Source organism: Hypomesus transpacificus, unplaced genomic scaffold, assembly GCF_021917145.1.
Source record: "Hypomesus transpacificus isolate Combined female unplaced genomic scaffold, fHypTra1 scaffold_130, whole genome shotgun sequence".
Classification (NCBI taxonomy): Eukaryota; Metazoa; Chordata; class Actinopteri; order Osmeriformes; family Osmeridae; genus Hypomesus; species Hypomesus transpacificus.
The window spans coordinates 280,659-302,328 of record NW_025813706.1 but is presented as its reverse complement, the minus strand read 5'-3'; the positions used below and the strand labels follow the sequence as shown (position 1 = coordinate 302,328).

General features: G+C 42.9%; 1 protein-coding gene across 10 annotated transcripts in view; it reads left to right on the top strand.

The window, feature by feature from the left end:
• Nucleotides 1-12,991: 12,991 nt before the first annotated feature.
• cblb (Cbl proto-oncogene B, E3 ubiquitin protein ligase) overlaps nt 12,992-21,670 on the top strand; it is a 150,253-nt gene continuing 141,574 nt past the window's right edge. For 2 of the 10 annotated variants that reach the window (XR_006958611.1, XM_047050884.1), the window contains exons 1-3: nt 12,992-13,325; nt 13,704-13,880; nt 14,031-14,281. Coding sequence is in view for 9 of the 10 variants with exons in the window: in XM_047050884.1 (XP_046906840.1) it covers nt 13,206-13,325; nt 13,704-13,880; nt 14,031-14,281 (548 nt within the window). In the remaining variant the exon portion in view is untranslated. The remainder of the gene's footprint in view (nt 13,326-13,703; nt 13,881-14,030; nt 14,282-21,670) is intronic. The other 8 variants (XM_047050877.1, XM_047050875.1, XM_047050882.1 and 5 more) reach the window with 6 other exon arrangements.

The following is a 21,670-nucleotide window of genomic DNA, read 5'->3' as shown; positions in this document are numbered from 1 at the left end:
GTTTGATAGTAATAACACCCCCAATCATTACACGTCTCTCCCCCTCTCTCTCTCTCTTTCACTTGTGCCAGTGTGCATAATACGGCCGATCAAACAAATGAGTAAATGGCTCGTTATACCGTTTGTGTTATATGGATATTCCGTAATTCCAAAATGAAACAAAACAACGGAAACCAAGCCTTTCCCCATAATCTGGTAGCCTGGCTGCCAGCCCAACTTCTCCCCGCCCCCAAAAAATTTGGTCGGGAAGTTGGGTCTGGAGGGTCTCGTATTGGGGACCAACTACAGAAAACCAGAATCTGGGCGAACCAATGAAATTGCCAGGGCGGGCTTTATACGATGATGGACAGATGATCAACAGTAACGTAATCACCCACGACACAAAAGAGCGCTTAAGTTGAATTCGTTTTGAACAAACATGGCTACCGCTGGAGATCTGGGATGTTATGATTCTGCCATCGAGTCTGTTTTAGAAGACATCGACAGCGCATTAATTTTGAAAGAGGAACAGAGAGACGCAATCGAGGCATTTGTCGATGGAAAATATGTTTTTGCCGTCCTTCCTACAGGATTCGGTAAAAGTTTAATTTATCAGTTGTCCCCGATGGTCGCGAAGAAGATGGGACACAATGAAAACCCAGTGGCCATTGTGGTTTCTCCTTTTCTTTTGTGGAGTTGTAATCCTAAACGGAGAACTTGTTTGTATATGCATTGCCCTTTATTGTTTCGCTCTAAAAGGTTGACCGTGTGAACAAGTACTCCCCCTACCCTTAAATTAATTTTACAACACCGGCAAAAATCGTTTGTATTCATTGTTCAAGCATACTTCAAGTCTGCTTGCAGTTTAGTCAGTAAAGATTTAGCTGCCTTTCAGTTTAGTTCTGTTGACAACAACTATGCGGCGCTTAACACACGTCACATACTCTGTTGCTCTGATTGGTTGTAGATTTATCCAATTGAGCTTAGAGGCATTTGTTTTCCAGGCTCGTTTGAAACACGCCCTGTAGTCAAAGCCCAACGGAGAGTTCTCAGACTCATATTCTGACTAGAATTATGAGTATGACAACGTCAGGCTAATAATCTGGTTCTGACATCCAAAATGGACAAAACGATATTACGAGGCTATTTTACATTTTTTGCAGATATTAGCATAAAGGATATGGAATAATCAAAACAACGATTAATGGCTCGTTATACCATTTCTGTTATATTGTTATTTCATTATTCCCAAAAAAACAAAACAACCAAAAACAAGCCGTAATACTTAAGTGTGTTTGAGTTACTAAAATGACAAAACGATATTACGGCCCTATTTTGCGTTTGTCAACACGGGTTGCAAAATAGAAAAAACAATGGCCACAAGGTACACGGACCTATAATCCTCCATAGAGTTGACGCTTAGTCCTGCAGAAGAAACCGAGTTGTTGCAGCTCAGCTGCGATCGCACTGACGCTATGGATCTGTGACCTTATCATTCTGGATAAGCATTTCGTCGGAATATCCTGTCCTCAGTAGGGCCACTATTCTATGCTTATTAATTTCACTACCACGTACATGTGCGAATTGGGATTTTCTGTGCTCACAAAAATGAAGACAAGCACAGAAACAGACTGAATGCTGCGCCTGATGCGTGTTGCGCTCCCCTCCTGCACCACGGACTGAAACGCACTACGAAAACGCAGACAGGCCCGCCTATGCCATTAACAATGTTGAAATGGTACAACATGTTTCGTATAATTTGTAATCTTTTTGTAATTATTTCATATTTTGTTCCAATATTGCTGGTTCAATTGAATGTTATAAATAAGAAGAAATGGGTTATATGTTTTTATTATAGCCTACATTTAATGTCCAATTAGGCACTTGTTGGATACCTTCTTTAAGCATTGCTGGTTAAATTTTTCAGAGAGAAATGATCACTCAGTCTGAGATAGCTTATTAACAATGGCAGTAGGCCTACAAGTTCTGAAATAACAATAAAATAACAGTAAAATATCCTCATTATTGTTCAATAATGGTCAAATCCACCTTTATTTTGTGATTTACGAATAATCTCTATTGGCTTGGGTCGCGAAGGCTTGTGACTTTTAAAATATGGGTCCCCAGACAAACAGTTTATCTACTTTCGTGTCGGGGAAAGCAATGCCTCATAATTGATTAAGTGAATGCATCATCAATATGAATATTTGAATGAATATTTAAAATGTTTCCTTTAATTAATTGTTCATGATTATGATCCTAATAAAACACAGGACAACGAGTTTTGTCAAAAATACTGTTAATGTGTGCCGCTGAGTCGTGTTACTGCACGTACACACCAACAACTCAACCTAGCAGGGGAGGGGCAAAGTGAGTGTAATGGAAATGAGCTGCGGGCTCATGTAATTAGTGGTTGCAGGTGTGGCTGATTATACGGTGTATGGAGGAGTGGTTAAAAGGGGGACTGGGCCGAGACAGAGGTAGGCTAGTCAGAGCGTGAGCACTTTGGGAGGCGGGTGGCGAGCGTTCGCAGTTACAAGGACTGCCGGCGACGAAGTCAGCGAGCGAGAGGGGTTAGTGTTCCTGTAGGCAGGAGGGGAGGAATATCTGCCTCCTTTAGCAGCGATAGGGCGGGGAAAGTAGGAGAGTGCTCCGTAAGTGATTATCGACTTAAGCCGACGAAATCGTCCAGCCAACATCCAGTCCGGGAAGCGTACGGCGGCCCCAAGCTCAGACCCCGGGGGAGGGTCTCGCCAAGTGGCGGCTAAGTACCCTATCATTGTCTGTTGTCTTGTCTATTTTAATTAGCGTTATTAAATTACCTGGCGGTGGGAGAGAACAGGGTACGAAGAGCAGGACACTGTCCAAAGGGGGGTAGTTGGGCTCCCCTATACACGAGTGACGTTGGAGTGTCTACTGGGGGTTTGACCCAGCGTTGAGAGTGCAGTGCTTTCACAAGATTGGGGAGGGTGGAGTGTGGTTTGGGGAGAGCCAACTTCCTTGAATGCCGGTGTAGCCTGTGTTGTGCCCTGGAGTATTCCATCTCAGTTTATGAGTTGTTAGAGAACCCTTGTCCTACTCAATAAAGACCTAGTTATACTGTTACCAGCTTGTACCGGTGTTCTTTCAGCCTGACATATTGGGCAGTAATTTCCTGCTCCACGAACGAACCAACATTCATTACATTGGTAGCAGCGGTGGGATCCAGTAAATATGTCAGAGCCGGAGAGTAGGCCTATAGCGGGTCCGAGTCAGTTACCTGTGGTTCCCTCTAACCCACAACCTATTTTTATGCCTGAAACCTTCACCGGTACCGGGAAAGAATGGTCGGACTGGGCGGCATAGTTTGAAATGGCGGCTGATGTGAACAACTGGAATGAGTCTTTGAGATTACAATTCATGAGCCTTCTTTTGTCGGGGCGAGCCCGGGAGATATATAGTGGATTACCGGCAACAGCTAAAACTAATTACATCTTGTTGAAAGACGCGATGGGCAGGTGTTTGGATCCATGTGATAGTGATGACTGGAATCGAGCTAGATTCTCTGTGTAGTCTCCTACGAGAAATGAGATAGTCCGTGAGTTTGGTCTTTCACTCCGGCGTCTGGTTACTAAAGCCTACCCCTCAGCGGATCCTAACACCCAAGACATGTTGGCTAAGGATCATTTTGTTGCAAATGTCGGCAGTGGGGATTTACGCGTCAGTCTTCGTAGCGCTAAACCTATAACACTGGAGGTTGCTATTGGCCTGGCTGCGGAGTTGGAGTTAATTAAAGGGTTAGAGAGCGGGTTGACTCCCGATGCCAGGGTGCGTTGAGTGGTTGAGAAACCCGCTAGTGATGAGCGGATCAACACTCTACTTGGAGTTGTAGAAGGGTTAAGACAGGAGGTCCAATCTCTGCAAGTTACTGTACAGGCAATGGCTAAACCCAGTAAAGCTGCCCCCACGTCTGCAACAACAATGTTGGCTCCATTTTCACTCCCAGTACACACCTCCATGCTTCCCCCTAGGCGGGACACGGAGAGAAGCGGGGGGTGTTGGGAATGCGGGTGTAATCGGCATATACGACGTGACTGCCCTTATTTACAGGGAAACTAGAAGGGGTGGGCACAGAGGGCCAAATGCTCACCCCTCCATCTGTCCCCATGGAGGCCCCTGTTCATTTAAAGGGCGGATCCGGTTATCTTAAAGCTAAGATAGGTGGGTTTGACTGTCATGTACTTCTCGATACCGGAGCCTCATGCTCTGTTATTCCTAAACAATTATGGCTCACTGTTACAAAAGGGGGGTGCAGTTTAGTAGATCATGCTGGCAGAGCTATAGCGGCAAATGGTGGGGGAATGGCTGTTGTGGGGTGTTGGCAGACCGTATATGTCAGCTCGATTCCCTTGCGCTTGTTGCTAAGTTTTTGGTATCTGATATTCCCTCTGAAGAGATCTTACTAGGTTTTGATTTTTTATCGCAGTATGGTGCTGTAGTTGATTTGGGGCGGAAACAATGCCAAATTATGGGGAAGCAATTCCCCCTGGTTGATCTCAATCCATCTTTAGAACCCCAAACTGTTATTATTCAGTCTGATACTGTAGTGGCACCACGTAGCGAAACCATCGTTTGGGGCCAGGTTCAGAACAGGTGGGGAGACTACGCAGAAGGGCTGCTGGAACCTGTCGCTTCCATATCCAAACACTGTGAGATTATGGTAGCTCGGGTGGTCTGTAGAGTTCAACAGGGTAGATTGCCCATACGAGTGATTAACATAACTAATGAGAGTCTAACCCTAAAGAGTGGCATAAAGGTAGGCACACTGTTTACTGACATTGAGGTGGAGGAGGCGGGAAAACAGTGTGTAGAGGGGGGGATGGATGGATGCTTGCCACCATGGACAGTTAAAACTCTTATGGACCAATTTGACATAGGAAAAAAAGGTTTGGGGGTAGAAGAGTTGGAAGCAGTGCGACAGTTACTACATAAGAATAGGGCTGTGTTTAGCAGGGGTGAGACTGACTTAGGCCGGACTCCTTTGACCCCCCATGAAATTGATACTGGGGATGCCAAGCCAATTAAAATGCACCCCCGAAGGACTTACAGCAAGAGGTGACAAACAATTTAAAGCAAATACTTGCCAGCAAGGTTATTCGGCCTTCCTGCAGTCCATGGGCAGCCCCGGTTATGCTTGTTAAAAAGAAGGGGGGTGGACTGCGCTTTTGTGTGGATTACAGAAAGCTCAATGAGGTTACCAAAAAGGATGCCTACCCCTTTCCGAGGATTGATGATGCGTTAGATAGCCTTAGTCATGCATGCTGGTTTTCCACTTTGGATTTAGCTACTGGCTACTGGCAGGTGGAAGTAGACCCTAAAGATTGCCCTAAGACTGCTTTTACCACACACATGGGGTTATTCGAATTTAACGTGTTGAGCTTTGGTCTTTGCAATGCACCCATTACATTTTAGAGGTTAATGGACCTAATTCTCGCTGATCTGCAGTGGACTACATGTTTGGTCTACTTGGACGACATAATTGTGTTTGGCCGTACGTTCCAGGAACATTTGACGCGCCTGGATGGGGTGCTTGCGCAGCTTCGGCAGGCCAACCGTCAAAATGTGATCTGTTCTCTACACAAGTTCAATACCTCGGGCATGTCATCTCTACGGGGGGTGTGATGCCCGACCCAACCAAGGTAGAGGCGGTTAGAGAGTGGCCAGTCCCCACCACTCAAACAGAGGTTAAGAGCTTTATTGGCTTAGCTTCTTATTATAGACGGTTTGTGAAAGGTTTTGCAGATGTTGCTCGCCCGTTGCACCAGCTAACGGAACAGGGGAGGCGTTTTAAATGGAGTGAGGACTGCCAGAGAGCTTTTGATAGTTTAAAAATGAGTTTGATTACCGCCCCTGTGTTGGCGTACCCAGACCCCAGTAAGCCGTTTATCCTGGACACAGATGCAAGTGATGCAGGGATTGGGGCAGTGTTGTCTCAGGAGGATGGGGGACTGGAGAGAGTCATAGCATACGGTAGCAGGGCCCTTACGAAGCAGGAACGCAAATATGCTACTACAAAAAAAGAGCTCTTGAGTATGGTGACCTTCACCAAATACTTCCGGCATTATTTGTTGGGCAAAGAGTTTGTGCTGCGAACTGACCATAATTCCCTGCGGTGGCTCCATAATTTTCAGGGTTTGGAAGGACAGTTGGCTCGCTGGGTGGAACATCTGGCAAGTTTTCAGTATAGGATTTTTCATCGCCCAGGCAAATTACATAGTAATGCAGATGCCCTCTCCAGACTTCCAGCCTTTCTCGAAAATGAGAAGCAGTCTGATCTAAATCCCCCTGGATTTGGCAGACCTACTACCAAGGTGAATGCGGTTCAGGAGGTGCCGCCTTCAAGGAAACCTAGCAGAGAGGAGGAGATGGGTGAGCTCTCCCAGGCGCAGATGGCTGACATGGGGTTACGGCGAATATTTGAATATAAACGCCAGGTTGTCGATGGGCCGATGCTGGAAGATCCTGACCTGCAATCATATGCCCCTGTGTGGGATCAGCTCCAGGTGCAGGGCTCTAGACTGGTTAGAATCCCCCCTGCTTACACCGATGCAGCTGCCCAGGTACAGGTGGTACTGCCCCAGTCGATGGTGCCTAATGTTTTATAACAACTGCATAGTGTCTCTACTGGTGGGCATCTGGGAGTACAAAAACTGCAGGGGAAGGTGAAAGACCGGTTCTATTGGCCTGGGTGGTTTCGGGATGTGAAGCAATGGGTTGCGAAATGTGTAGATTGTGCTTCTCGCAAGACTCAGGGGAAACAACCATGTGCTCCCTTGCAGCCATCGATGGTGTCAAGGCCCTTTGAACGGGTGGCGCTTGACATTCTCGGGCCCCTCCCGGAGACCCCCCCAAAAAATAAATACATCCTGGTTGTTGGGGACTATTTTTCTAAGTGGACAGAGGCTTTTCCATTGCCTAATCAGGAAGCGGGCACTATTGCTAAGGTTCTGACTGAGGAGTGGGTGTGTCGATTTGGGGCGCCACGCAGTATCCACTCGGACCAAGGGCGTAACTTCGACTCAAACCTGTTTAGGGAATTATGTAAGCTCCTGCATATCCATAAATCTCGGACATCCCCTTACCACCCCCAGTCTGATGGGATGATCGAGCGGTTTAATCGGACTCTGTTGTCCATGTTGTCTCTTTTTGTGGGGGACAACCAGTTGAACTGGGACACACTACTGCCTTATGTCATGCTGGCCTACCGCAGTAGTGTTCATGCAAGTACTTCCTTCACTCCCTATAAAGTATTGTTTGGCCGAGAAATGGTTTTTCCCATTGACATCATGCTAAAAGTAGACGGTCAGGAGGGATTTGCCTCTGTGGATAATTGTGTCTAGGCTTAGCGATAGGCTGTCCACTGTAATCGAAGCAGTTAAAAATCACCAGTTGAAGGCCTCAGTACAACAGAAGAAGTCGTATGATTTTAGGGCTAATTTCCAATACTATTCTGAGGGAGAATTGGTCTGGGTAAGGAATACAGCCAGGAAGCGTGGGGTGTGTCCAAAACTGCAGAGGCGGTTTAAGGGTCCTTATAGAGTTTTGGAGAGGGTGACGGATGTGCTGTATAGGCTGGTGCTAGAAGAGGGAGGGAAGGAGAGTGTGGTGCACTTCAATCGTCTTAAACCTTTCACTGCTTCTTGGACAGAGTCAGCAGCTGGCCCGCTGCCCTCCAGGGGAGTCGGAAGGAAAGACAACTGGATGCCTCCTGACCGGCGGCGAGCGGAAGTCCAGCTGGGCGCCAGTTGGGTCCATCCCGGACCCACCGCCATCCCGGGAGACATGGCCCTGTTGAAGTGGCACCACCACTGCATCGGACTGATGTGGATCCTGCTTCAGAGGGCGGTGGAGGAGCACAGAGGCCACACCAGCCTCTGCAGTAATGTAATCTACAGATACAACAGCATCGAGGCCAGGGCCAGGGGAAAATCAAGGTCCAGGTGTTGCGCCTGTGGAAGGGGGAGGTCCAGTGCGCCAACGGCGACCACCAGCGTGGTCCGGGGACAACCGCATGGCCTTGAGTGACTCGAGGACGAGTCTAGGTCTCTCAAGAGGGGGAAAAGTGTAATGGAAATGAGCTGCGGGCTCATGTAATTAGTGGTTGCAGGTGTGGCTTATTATACGGGGTATGGAGGAGTGGTTAAAAGGGGGACTGGGCCGAGACAGAGGTAGGCTAGTCAGAGCGTGAGCACTTTGGGAGGCGGGTGGCGAGCGTTCGCAGTTACAAGGACTGCCGGCGACGAAGTCAGCGAGCGAGAGGGGTTAGTGTTCCTGTAGGCAGGAGGGGAGGAATATCTGCCTCCTTTAGCAGCGATAGGGCGGGGAAAGTAGGAGAGTGCTCCGTAAGTGATTATCGACTTAAGCCGACGAAATCGTCCAGCCAACATCCAGTCCGGGAAGCGTACGGCGGCCCCAAGCTCAGACCCAGGGGGAGGGTCTCGCCAAGTGGCGGCTAAGTACCCTATCATTGTCTGTTGTCTTGTCTATTTTAATTAGCGTTATTAAATTACCTGGCGGTTATGGAGGACCAAACCTGCCAAAATCAAAAATAAATAAATAAATGTATAAATAAATGTACTTATACATAAAAAAATGTAAATATATAAAAAAAAAAAATGTAAATATATAAAAATAAATGTATGAAAAAATATTAATTACGTATTTATTTATTTACATGGCCATTTATTTCTGTATTTATTTTTGTATTTATTTATTTCTGTGTACATTTATTTCTGTATTTATTTATTTATGTGTACACTTATTTCTGTATTTCCTTGTCCTTAAGCTAATGAGGTAAGCTGTCAATCAATGTATGTCACGGTGTCACCTTAACCCCATTGGTTGATTGGTATCAGAGTGCGAAGATGGACTTTCCATGCCTGGGGTTGCTATGAATACCTTAGTAAACAAAAGACTGCACACACACACACAATATTAATTACGTATTTCTCTGCAGAAATAAATTATGTAGAAAACAAAAGACTATAGTAAAATAATTGTAAAATTATTTCTATGTATGCAATATATTTATTGATAGATTTATTTCTGTCTGTATTTATTTCTGTATTTATTTATTTCTGTGTACATTTATTTCTGTATTTCTTCATCCTTAAGCTAATTAGGGGGCGGGATAGGGGCGGGATCAGGGCGGGATCAGGGCAGGACGTTCAGCCAAGCATCATGCCATAGCAAGACCAGATAGATTAGAGACGTAAAGTCACAGTAAACATGTCCAGACGGATATTGGAGCTACTAAAGGCAGCTGATCAAACTATTGATATCTGGTCAGATGATATGTGGATATTTTGAAGTGTAGCCTACTTATCGCGTACACGGCAACCACAAATTCAGATGAATTTAGCTCTAGCTAGCAACGATCTGTCATACGGGTTAAACTAAGGAACTCGTGTAAATGAGTAAAACGTAGCTCTAATAATTTTAATCCAATGTTGTAACATTAGGCAGGTAGCCGGTAAACTTCCCTAGCAGGTTAGCATAGTTATACTGTAATACTCTGCAGTTTGACCGACACAATTTAGTCATAGTTTATGGAGTGCATTTGTAGTGGCGTGTTCTGCATTTTTGTCATTATCAACAGCAAGTCTATCAGGCAAATCAACAGCCATATAGATGCAACCAGAGCTGTACTCCAATTTAAGAATCTCTTCATACCCTTCATGTGTTGTCATTAAATGTAACTTACAAACAAGTAGTATGTTCTGCATCTTTATTTAATCTTGCCCTACTTATTCCTTTTTATTGAATCATCAATAACTGACAGCACACAAGGTCATTATGACCATGTCATGATAGAAATAGGAAACAGTTTAATAACATTTTAAGCATGTGTAGTGCACAATGATTAAACCTCAAGGACTTGGTTGTGAAAGGCTACAGTACAACTATGATAGTCAACATGACTATTCAAATATGTACACGTTATTTTAGTCTCTGCTATGAAAAGAGTGTCACAATAAAGGTAACACTTTTGTCTACACTGCGCTGTCTTGGTCTTGCACCAAGCATCTTGGATGTATTGCATGCTCCAAATAGGGAGTCGTGATGTAGGCTACAGCTTCCCAGCTGATAGTGAGAGAAAGAGGTGGTTTGCTAAAGTCAACAAGAGCAAACTCAATATAACTCAATAACGACCACAATTAAAAGCATAGTAATGACAAAAATACTGTGGTTCAAATATAAGACAGCCCACTCCATCACATTTTCCCTCATCCAGTGGTCCCCCTTCCAGCTCTCTCTCATCCAGTGTTCTCCCATCCAGCGCTCCTTCAACTAGTGGTCTCCCATCCAGCGCTCGTTCGTCCAGTGGTCTGACATCCACCTCCAAGGCACTGGGCCTCCTTTTCAGCTCACATCAACCTCAGTAGCAATGCCAGACTGCAAGGGCCATAACCACAACACACACACACACATAAACAGACAGTAAGCTGTAATGATAATCACATGATGGACTGAATGTTACAATGGTCTCTAACTCATGATGGACTGAATGTTACAATGGTTTCTAACTCATAGTTTGCTTAGTAAACATTCACTTTATGAATAGATTAACCATGTTGTACTCTGTTCTTTGATGGTTCCTTGATACTGTATAATATAATCCAATTTCTTACCGTACTAACTACCAGACTTTGGTGCAAATAAGCGACCACCTTTATGAATTAATTATTAAATACAGCTTTCCTCTCACACAAACTTGTTTGTAGGCATTAGTTTCTCAATAAACATAAATAGTGCACTAAATTAGCAAGCTACACTTAACATTACATAAACAGGTCATCACTCACTTCGTAGCACATTGTTTTTGCTACGTTCTGGCTTCTACATTTCTAGCTAGCATCAAAAAATCTCGGCACTTTAAGATACTGAAATATTAAATGTACTAGATGCCAGAAAATGAGCCAAGAACTTACACATTCTTACCTTGGCACAGCTCCTTCATACAATGCAGTACAACTGTTCCACAACGACGATGCTGCTGTGTTTGAAACTCATGCTAGCTCGCTCTAGTTCTAACTATCCTACAGTGCAGTACCATGAACGTAAAGCCAATCAATTGATGCAACTCTTTCTTTTTATGACTCTGCATGCAGCTAAATGGTACAAATTGGTATCCAGAGCCTCAACGCAAAAAAGTAAAACATCTTGACTAGCACTTTTTTAGCAAGGTTAGCTAGCCAAAACTATCAAATCTCTGGCTATCTGTTGCGTGTGTGCAGTCTTTTGTTTACTAAGGTATTCATAGCAACCCCAGGCATGGAAAGTCCATCTTCGCACTCTGATACCAATCAACCAATGGGGTTAAGGTGACACCGTGACATACATTGATTGACAGCTTACCTCATTAGCTTAAGGACAAGGAAATACAGAAATAAGTGTACACATAAATAAATAAATACAGAAATAAATGTACACAGAAATAAATAAATACAAAAATAAATAAATACAGAAATAAATGGCCATGTAAATAAATAAATAAATACGTAATTAATATTTTTTCATACATTTATTTTTATATATTTACATTTTTTTATGTATAAGTACATTTATTTATACATTTATTTATTTACTCATTTATTTTTGATTTTGGCAGGTTTGGTCCTCCATAGGCGGTGGGAGAGAACAGGGTACGAAGAGCAGGACACTGTCCAAAGGGGGGTAGTTGGGCTCTACACGATACACGAGTGACGTTGGAGTGTCTACTGGGGGTTTGACCCAGCGTTTAGAGTGCCGTGCTTTCACAAGATTGGGGAGGGTGGAGTGTGGCTTGGGGAGAGCCAACTTCCTTGAATGCCGGTGTAGCCTGTGTTGTGCCCTGGAGTATTCCACCTCAGTTTATGAGTTGTTAGAGAACCCTTGTCCTACTCAATAAAGACCTTGTTATACTGTTACCAGCTTGTACCGGTGTTCTTTCAGCCTGACATATTGGGCAGTAATTTCCTGCTCCACGAACGAACCAACATTCATTACATGAGTTTGAGCGAAGTTAGACGGTGTTTGCACAACCACTATGATGTAAAGGGAGTTGTGTACTCGGTCTGAAATGAAACTTAAGTATCGATCTTATCACGCTATCACGCTATCAATCAGGCTATTGATACCAACGTTGGTATCGATAGTTGCCGGGTTTCCCAACCCGGCCACTGTCGGTCTTGAGATCGATTTGCCCACCCCTATGCTGTACCATCTCGCTGAGGATCGTGAACACATTTTCATTGATCTCTGTGTCAGTTAGGGCCAATATCATTTCTATAATTTCAGCGAAGCTCTCAATATGATGTAAAAAAGAAGTGAATTGGCAGGTGCCTACATCTCTTCAGCTATCGCCAACATTTCGACCACTGTAGCATTCAATATTTCATTCATTGAATCCGCACAAGTTGCTGCCATCTTGGAATAGTCAAAAGCAGTCGATTCAAGTTGAACCACCAATCAGAGGCTTGAATCCGCCCCCTGACTTGGTGACGTGGGACGACGGATTTATTTTGCTGCAGCAAGTTACACCTTGGATAAATGTAAGGATAAATAAATAAATGTAAGGATAAATAAATAAATGTAAGTATAAATAAATAAATGTGAACACATTAAAACGTAAATATGTACACATACACACAAATACATGTAACATTTATACATTTAGTGTCTCATTTAATTTGTAATTTATATATTTTGTCTGTCAATTAGGCATTACATTATATATTTAGTCATTTATTTGAGCTTTGTGTTAAAATATTTATTTATTTAGTTTTGGCCCCTATAATCCTCCATATAAAGTGAGGTAGGCCACAAGCAGTATCCTATAACGTAATAGGCTAATGGTAGAAATTGAGTTCGACACAATGCATGCGACTCTAGGTTCTCATTGGTTATTGGTGTTGATACGACTCTTTTAATATTGTAGACGGGTCTTATTTTCAACAGACTATTTTGATAGGTTCATAGAAATTATTTCCACATTGTAAGCGTTCTGCTCCTCCTACCAGTATCACTGAGTGCTGTTGGGCGCAGAGGGGGTGATTAGACTCTTGCGTGAGCCAGCGACCACAGCCTGTAAAGGTCTCGCTTTAAACCCGTATTGCAAACCAATTCCTGTGGTAAGAAGAATTAACCTTTGTAAAATGATGTTAAGACTATCGAAGAGGAAAGATTGTTAATGTTAGACTGCCCACATGTTTGTGGATGGTTTTGATAATTCGCTTCGCTTCTGTTTTGACGTATTGGGCTGTTTCTGTGGAGTGCGTTCAGTTTTACAGAACCCATCGACATTCCCTGTTTTGGTGTGGTGCGCAGTAAGTAACTTTTTCTAAACAGAAATTGAAATTTTATTGTAAACTCTGCTGTTAAACTGATTGTTCCAATAGCAGTGTAGCCTAATCCTCAAACTGGAATAGCAGTCGTAGGCTATGACTTTATGGCACTGACTAAGTCTGGAAATTACATTTGTCTGGAAAAGGGTTTGGGAGAAAACCAAATGAGTAGTTGCCCTGTTTATTTATATATATTACGGATTTTGAGTTATGCCAGATACTTAAGTTTCTTGGTTAATATCCTGTTGGGTTAACTTTTTACAGAATAAAGTTCACACCAAAGCCAACCGTACGACGGTCTCAGCGTTAACAGAAATCATGTGTCCACATTGAGAGCTAATTAGCCTATTTGTGTCTCAGTTTTTAGAAATGGCAACGGCTCTAAGTGGCCGAAATCCGGGTGGACGCGGACCAAACCAGCGAAAGGGTCGAATTTTAGGTATTATTGATGCAATTCAGGATGCTGTGGGACCACCCAAACAAGCAGCTGCCGACCGCCGAACAGTTGAAAAAACGTGGAAAGTTATGGACAAAGTTGTAAGTTTGTCTATTTTGACCTAAATTTAACTGCTATTGATTTGTGGAGACTGGCTACCATATTTCCTAGTTGTGATAACGTATAGGCTAGCCATACTGGTGAAAGTTGGAGAACTGGACGTGAAGCATAAACTGTCTTCCCCTCCATAGGTTCGTCTGTGTCAGAACCCAAGACTTCTGCTAAAGAACAGCCCACCATACATTTTGGATATTTTACCAGACACTTACCAGCACCTGCGACTAATACTGTGCAAATATGAGGAGAACCAGAAGCTGACTCAACTCAGCGAAAACGAATACTTTAAGATCTACATTGACAGCCTTATGAAGAAGTCTAAACGAGCCATCCGCCTCTTTAAGGAAGGCAAGGAGAGGATGTATGAAGAGCAGTCACAAGACAGGTACAAAACAAAAGCGTCCCCATACTTTGAAGGTGATACTACTTTAGGGCAGGAGGATACCTCAACATAGCAATATATGAAAATATATCTTAATGTGAGAGAAACAGGAATCATTACAATAATAAATGTTAAGACACAATTCAATTGCTTGTTAAAATGCAGAGGGCACACATTCTTTTGAACCAACAAGAGGTCTAATCTATCTACTTGTTAAAGTCTTTGTCCAGTTAATTTTTTGATACACTTAAGTCATTGTGGTAGCCCAGAGCCCTTCATAGATGCTCATGTCCTAACACTATGCAAAAAAACAGTGGGTGATACAGTCGTGATGAAGATGAGAGGTGAAGTTAGCGAGGGGCTTAGCCCACTGGGGAGGGGTTATTGGGAGGACACGGTGCTCGTTTTCTCACAGGCCACTCAGCGACAGACAGTCTGACCACCACAGTTGCATTCTGTATTGGACAGAGGCTGATGGCCTGTTACTGTCAGGCTGTTGTCAGCCTCACTTAAAGCACTGCCTTGTGATTGGTTTTGATGTGCAGCAGGACCAGCGTGACAGATGAGAGGTGAGGACAGAAAGAGTGAAAGATAGAAACAGAAGGAATGAAGAATGCCATCCACTGAGGGGGAGTTTGTTGTCCTGTCCTCTTAGGTCTGTAGGGCTTGACAGTAGCTGCAGAGCTTGACAGTGGTACAGAAATTTTAAGGATCTTACCGTAAAGCTGCAACACATGCAACTCAGAACTGTGATCCTTCTCTCCCTTTCCCAATCAGTTTAGAACATATTCTGTCCTTCACACACACCTATGCTACACAGTGTTTGGAAGGATACTTTCAAAACGTATTTTGTTACAGAATACATGCCCAAAAATGTTACGTTACTTAATATGAGTAACGTATTGTGATTACTTGGAATACTTCCACATTGAAGTTGTTCTGTTACCACTGAGTGCATTGCGCTTGGTTATTTTCTTACTGTACTTTTGTGCCTTTATTTGGGCGTGGTTCCTTTAAGATTTTCAAGTTATGAGAGAAATGTATGTCACGTGATATTGACAGGAAATAATCGCGTAACGTAGGTTAGTAAATTAAAGGCCCAGAGCCCAGCGCTCTTTGATGTAGGCTACATGTTGGCCCTGCATTCTTTGTACTCGTCTCGCGTCTGTTGTGGCATCTTATGTATGTATTGGTGATTTAACAATACTTGCTGTTGTATAGCTTTATTTTGTAACAACGTTACGTTTCTTAAGTTTGTTGTTATAAGTCTGTCACTATCTGCGTTTACGATCTGCGTTGCCAGCGAGGGCATACACGAACGCACGAAAGCTAATTGTGTATCCTTGTATGTTTCAGTTTCACTCTTTACTTGTAACGTAAATAAACCCATGGACAAGGACTTAACTGTCTTCGGAGTCTTTATGTTAGGAAGAGTTTATCTGGCTGTCAAGTTATATAGCCTACTGGACATGTACCGAGGACAGCACAGAAGTGCATTTTATAAGTGTAGAAATGCGGCCATCAAATCCTGTTTACTAGGGATGGGCATTGGATTATGTTGTCTTAATCGATCGTTGGGAGAATTAACGATAGATTTTAGATTAATAATTAACATTTTTATATTAAAATTCATTATTTATAGGCTATATTAAAATGCAGTGAAAATACAAGAAAAAATACATCGTGTTTCCGCATTGAGATCTGTAATACAAGAAAAACAACTATTTCTGTAGCCTACTCCTAGCAGCGGAGCCGACATAGAAGCCGGTGCTCAAACACAACTGAACCTCGTTTTTTTCGGCTAATTAACAAAGCTTAATAAAAACTTTCAATAATTAAGGGTAGCATCCATCTCGATGGACTTGCAGATCCGTTGGGTAATTTTCTCTGCTCGTTGTGCATCGCAGCTCCTCCGTGCTAACACCGAGAGCAGGATGCACCGTCACTAACCAGGGTCGTTCTTCAAGTGGTACATCATTTTAGTCGTGCAGGAGTTATATTTATACTCAGCTTTACAGTGTTGGCAGTGAACAAAGTCATTTTTAAGTAAAAATGGTCTCACGCTACACTTCGCCTTGACCTCTTCATGTTTACTTTTGCAGACATCCCAACCTGCAGAGACTCATTTCCGGGAGGTGGCTTTTTTCTCTTCCAAACATTGCCTTTGTGTGGTAAAATGTTTAATTGCTGCCACATAGCGAAATCCATTGCATTCCTTCAAGACTCACACTACGCAACATAAAACCCGTTAGTTTTATCAATGAACAATGGCCGGGAGAGCGATCTTAGAACGTTCATAAGAGGCTCTTAGCGTTAAGAGCTTCTTAACGAATCTGGGAAACCCGGCCAATGTCATCATCAAAATTCTTAATGATCAATAAATCGATCGTCGATTAATTATGCCCATCCCTACTGCTTACTAAACTGTTTCCCGACAACAATGGATCTTAATACGAGGGTTCTCTACGAGCAAAATAACAAACCATCGTTATTTCTTACGCGCGTATCCCTAACATGCTCGCAGGGGTGCAGATGGAATTTTTGAACTGGGGGGGACCAAGCTGTCAGCAAATGAAACGGCCAGATGTCAAGTTTGAAAGTTTTCAGTATCAGATAAAACCTTAAAGGGGTGATTGGCTGGGTTTTGGGGTATTTCACACTGTTCCTTAAGGTCTCCGAATAGGTTATGTAACATTGGTTGGGCTGAAAATGGCCCAGGTGCTGTTCTATGCCCCCTGATGCTTCCTGTGAAGTTGGCCCAGGAAAAAACACGAGGTTTTCTCCATTTATGGTATGCTCATGAATATGTAGATGAGCTGCGCACTGATTGCTTGGTTTACAAAGATTGAAGCTGCGCACAAAGACCCAACATGGCCAACAGCATTCACTGAAACAAGAAGGTGGAGACTTGAAATAAAAACGTTCAAATAAATATATTGTGTCTACACAACACTGTTTAACAGATTGACTAGATATCATTTGAAATTATTACGTTAGTAGTTTCCACTTCTGTTGTCGAAGCAAACAGGATCGACTTAGGTGGGTAATTTTAGCACTACAGCTTAGCAAACAAACTATCGTGATTCAACTCGGCTTCAGTTAGCTCTAGCTCTCTTGCTGAAAAATAGATCCGGACAAACATGCATCTTGAATTGTAGATTTACATGACAACAGCTTAGCAAACAAACTAGCGTGATTCAACTCGGCTTCAGTTAGCTCTAGCTCTCTTGCTGAAAAATAGATCTGGACAAACATGCATCTTGAATTGTAGATTTACATGACAACACGGGTTATTTATTTGAATGACACAGTCAGGAATATGAAATTACGTTAGCCCCATTGCCAATAAACTAAATCATCACACATTCTACCAATGCTAGATACAGGCAGGATACGTTAGCATTGCTAATAACTGTTAGCGACAACATTATACTACAGCTTGCGGTTGTGATGAACATTAGGTCGGAACCGCACCTCTTTTCAGCAACAGCTTCATAGCAAATCCTGCTTAACATTGTCCCAGGTTTTCAAAACTGTCCTCGGGGAAATGGTTCGAGCAAATGTGTAATTGAGGGTCAAACTGCACAGGGATCTTCTCATAGACAAATATCACAGCCCGTCAAATGTTTGGTTCTTTAGGAAGACTCTTAAGTGTCAGCATTCCCTGTACAGCCTGGAACACTGCATTTACCACCGTAGTCCATTTTCAATATGCTAGAAAAACGTTATTTTTTGTAAGTCTGTGGAAGTACACGGAGCAGCGTGCAGCAAATTTTGGGGCATGACCGATGTACAGACCAAAGCCAAAAAAGGTGGAGCCACCGAACTGACGTTAGTTCAGTGGCTTTTTCAAAACATACTGTTTTACAGCTAAGTAAAAAAATAATATTATTATATGTAAATTTGGATAGGAAAGAGGTGTCAATGAACTTTAGGGTTCACTGTATGTCCATTTTGCCCACTGAACTGTCGTTATTCAACTGTGACAAGGTAAATTCGGTTCTGCAATCAATGATCCCTTTAAACATTTAGGTATTTTGTTTTGGTTGTTTACCCAATTCCGTGACAGCATGTGAAGGTTTTTGGGATGCTCTGCCTAGTATCCTAAAAAAAAGGACATAATGAATCTTCATTAATAAGTATTGACATGAATAGAGAACAAGAGAAAGACTTGCAACAATAGTGCACAGTGAGGGAGAGAGAAGCACTAAAAGCCGTAGTGCAAATCTCACCATAAAGGTCTTTGTATTAGTCAGATTCTTCTCATTCCAACTTGAACAGTAAGTGCAATACTGGTTAGATTTCAGTTTTACTGCCAGTTTATCAAAAATAAGTCAGCATTATATTATTTATTAAAATTTTCTTTGCGTAGTGAGTTGTTATGATTGTGTAATTCCTTTACTCCCTACCTCCTGGCCCCACTCAGAAGAAGTGATGGGAATAATCCAATTGAAAAGGAACCAAGTCTACATGCAGTTGCAAGTTCTAGCCCTCTGTGTTCCAGCCTCTCCATCCAACCGAAAGATGGTTAGTTTGCCTGTAGATCAGAGAGAGGCTTTTGGGGGAACTGTTTCTCCTACCGTGTGTGTTGTATTGTCTTTCTCAGTTTCCTGCCTGAAGGGGTAAGGGAGGGTTAAAGTGAGGTAGTTAATAAGGGAGAAAAGGAAGGAGGGCAAAAACCCAAAGCTCATCCTGTTCATATGTTGCCTTTCTGTATTCACTCTTTAATTATCACCTCACAAAGACTGGGCTTCACCATGTCTCTAATTCGCAGATTTCACAGTGCCTGGGGAAAGGGTGACACACACACAGGGTTCCCTGTCCAAATTTTCTGAAAGGCTGTAACAAAAATGATCTTTGTTCAGAGGTTTGTTTGAGCTTTGTGTAGTCTTGTTGTTCTTGGGCTTCTCTCTTTTCGCTGCATCTCTTTTCCCAAACCACCTCTTCTCACTCTCCTCAGTTTCAGGTGTGTTGGTTGCTTCTTGTCTTTATGCCTGGTGTGGGCGGATGTCATGATTTCCGCAGCACTCCAAATGTTCCTTTCGGAAACCAGAGAATACTCTGTCTCTTGGGCCTACACTTCTACTGAAAGCGTTATATTAGCCTGGTCTTAACCAGACCCTCGTACATTTCATTTGTACAGAGGGTCTGGGATGTCTCGATTGACAAACGTTAACTTCCTTGAAGGCGGGTCCTCTGTTGAAGTTTAAAACTATTGGATCCGCCCAGAGCCACTCTGATTTGCCATAACCAACCTTTGCCCATTTGCCCAACCCATTTGCCTTCACCACTACTGTAACGGAGCTAGCTGCCGTAGCTGGAAAATCAAACTTTTCCCGAACCCCATGGGGAGAGGGCCACAACATAATGGCCACCAATAAAACTCAGCAAGGAATGTTCTTGCTCCGGCTTTTACCTATATTCAGCAGCGTTGCCACAACGGCAGAATAGTTTCGCTCGCATCTTTCTCCGCCGCCATTACTGAACTACTCAAACAAGCGCACAACATTAACGTCATCGTTCTCAGCCACTCCCTCTGTTCGCTGATTGCTCATTGCTACAAAAAATGTGTTTCTGGAAACCGACTTCAGAACCGACATCCCAGACCTAGTACAGAAGCAAAATCCAAATTGAGCGGAAGTACGTAGGAGGGCAGAGCCAGGCTAGTGTTATATCCCCCTAAGTGTGTTTTTTTGGGGGGAGGGATGGGATCAAGATGGATCAATACGCATTATAGGGGTGGGCGATATGGCCAAAATCTATCACGGTATGAGTAATTTTATATCACGGTTACGGTATATATCACGGTATAGTAATTGATATAGTAAATATAGCCAATTTAATTAAGAAATGGTACTATATAACCATACCGTACTTCATCATCACACTTGATGATTTGTTACAAACAAAAACAACTGCCTCACATGAGACAACACTTGAGTTAAAAACAAGACTCGATGTTGCTAGTAGGAGCGTTCCGATTGGCTGATGCGCAGTCATGCCATCCGCGTGGTGACCTAGTACTCACAGCGTAATACGGATCCGCAATGCCCTCAGACAAACGGGGGGGGGGGGTGTTAAAAATAATTCCTTCGTTAATAATTTGTTACACAGAACTTTATTATATTAAATATTCATTCAAAATTATTCACACCTTCACAAAATCAACCACAAACAAATAATTTCTGCATATGCAAGTAAGAACGCTAGTGCTAAATAACTATTTAACTGGTCGGCTCTGTGACGCCGGGTACGTAGCTAGTTCCTGAGACTTCTCACCAAAAGAACGAAGGGGAACCTTCGATTAAGACATGTTCGTAGGTACTAGGGATGGGCTGAATTAATCGACGATCGATTATCGATCATTAAGAATTTAGTCGATGACATTATTTGTTCATCGATAAAACTAATGCGTGTTCTGTTGCGTAGTGTGAGTCTTGAAGGGTTGCAATGGATTTCGCTATGTGGCAGCAATTAAACATTTTACCAAATGAATTCAATGTTTGGAAAAAAACGCCACAGGCCTACTCAATTACCGGCGAGTTTCCATGTAGCTATTTCAAAAGTAAATATATAGAGGTCACGGCGAAGTGTAGCGTGAGACCATATTGACTAAAAAATTACTTTGTTCACTGCCAACACTGCAAAGCTGAGTATAAATACAACTCCTCCACGACTCAAATGATGTACCACTTGAAGAACGTACATCCGACCCTGGTTAGTGGCGGTGCATCCTGCTCTTGGGGCTAGCACGGAGGAGCTGCGATGCACAACGAGCAGAGAAAATTACCCAACGACGGATCTGTAAGTCCATCGAGATGGATATGCTACCCTTAAGTATTGTTGAGGGCTAAGGTTTTTATGAAGCTTTGTTAATTAGACGGAAAAAAACGAGGGTCAGTTGTGTTTGAACACAGGCTTCTAGCTGTCGGCTCCGCTTCTAGGAGTTACAGAAATAGTTGTTTTTCTTGTAATACCTAGTAAGGGGTCCCATTATCGTCCACCTAGTTCTCGACGCTCGTTAGCAATGTTACCAAAATGTCGTTATAATACAAATTAAAAACGTTATACTTTAATATATAGATACACACCTATATTATAACATTCCGGTTTTGAAATCCAATCCGGATATGCCTAGAAATGTTACTTTCCTGATTTTAGCAGTTAGCCAGGGGGTCCCATTATCGTCCACCCAACCACTTTCAATGGAGAATTGTCAGTTTGACGCTGTGGAAGGCTTGATGCTACACATACGGTTTGAGAGCGTATTTACATACTCAAATCTCGAAGTAAGAAGCTGTAATTTGGTGTGCAGCAATATAAGATGTGTACATATCGATGAGTTACTTTCTTTCGTTGCTGCTGCATATATTCTTTAAGAAATTAACGGAA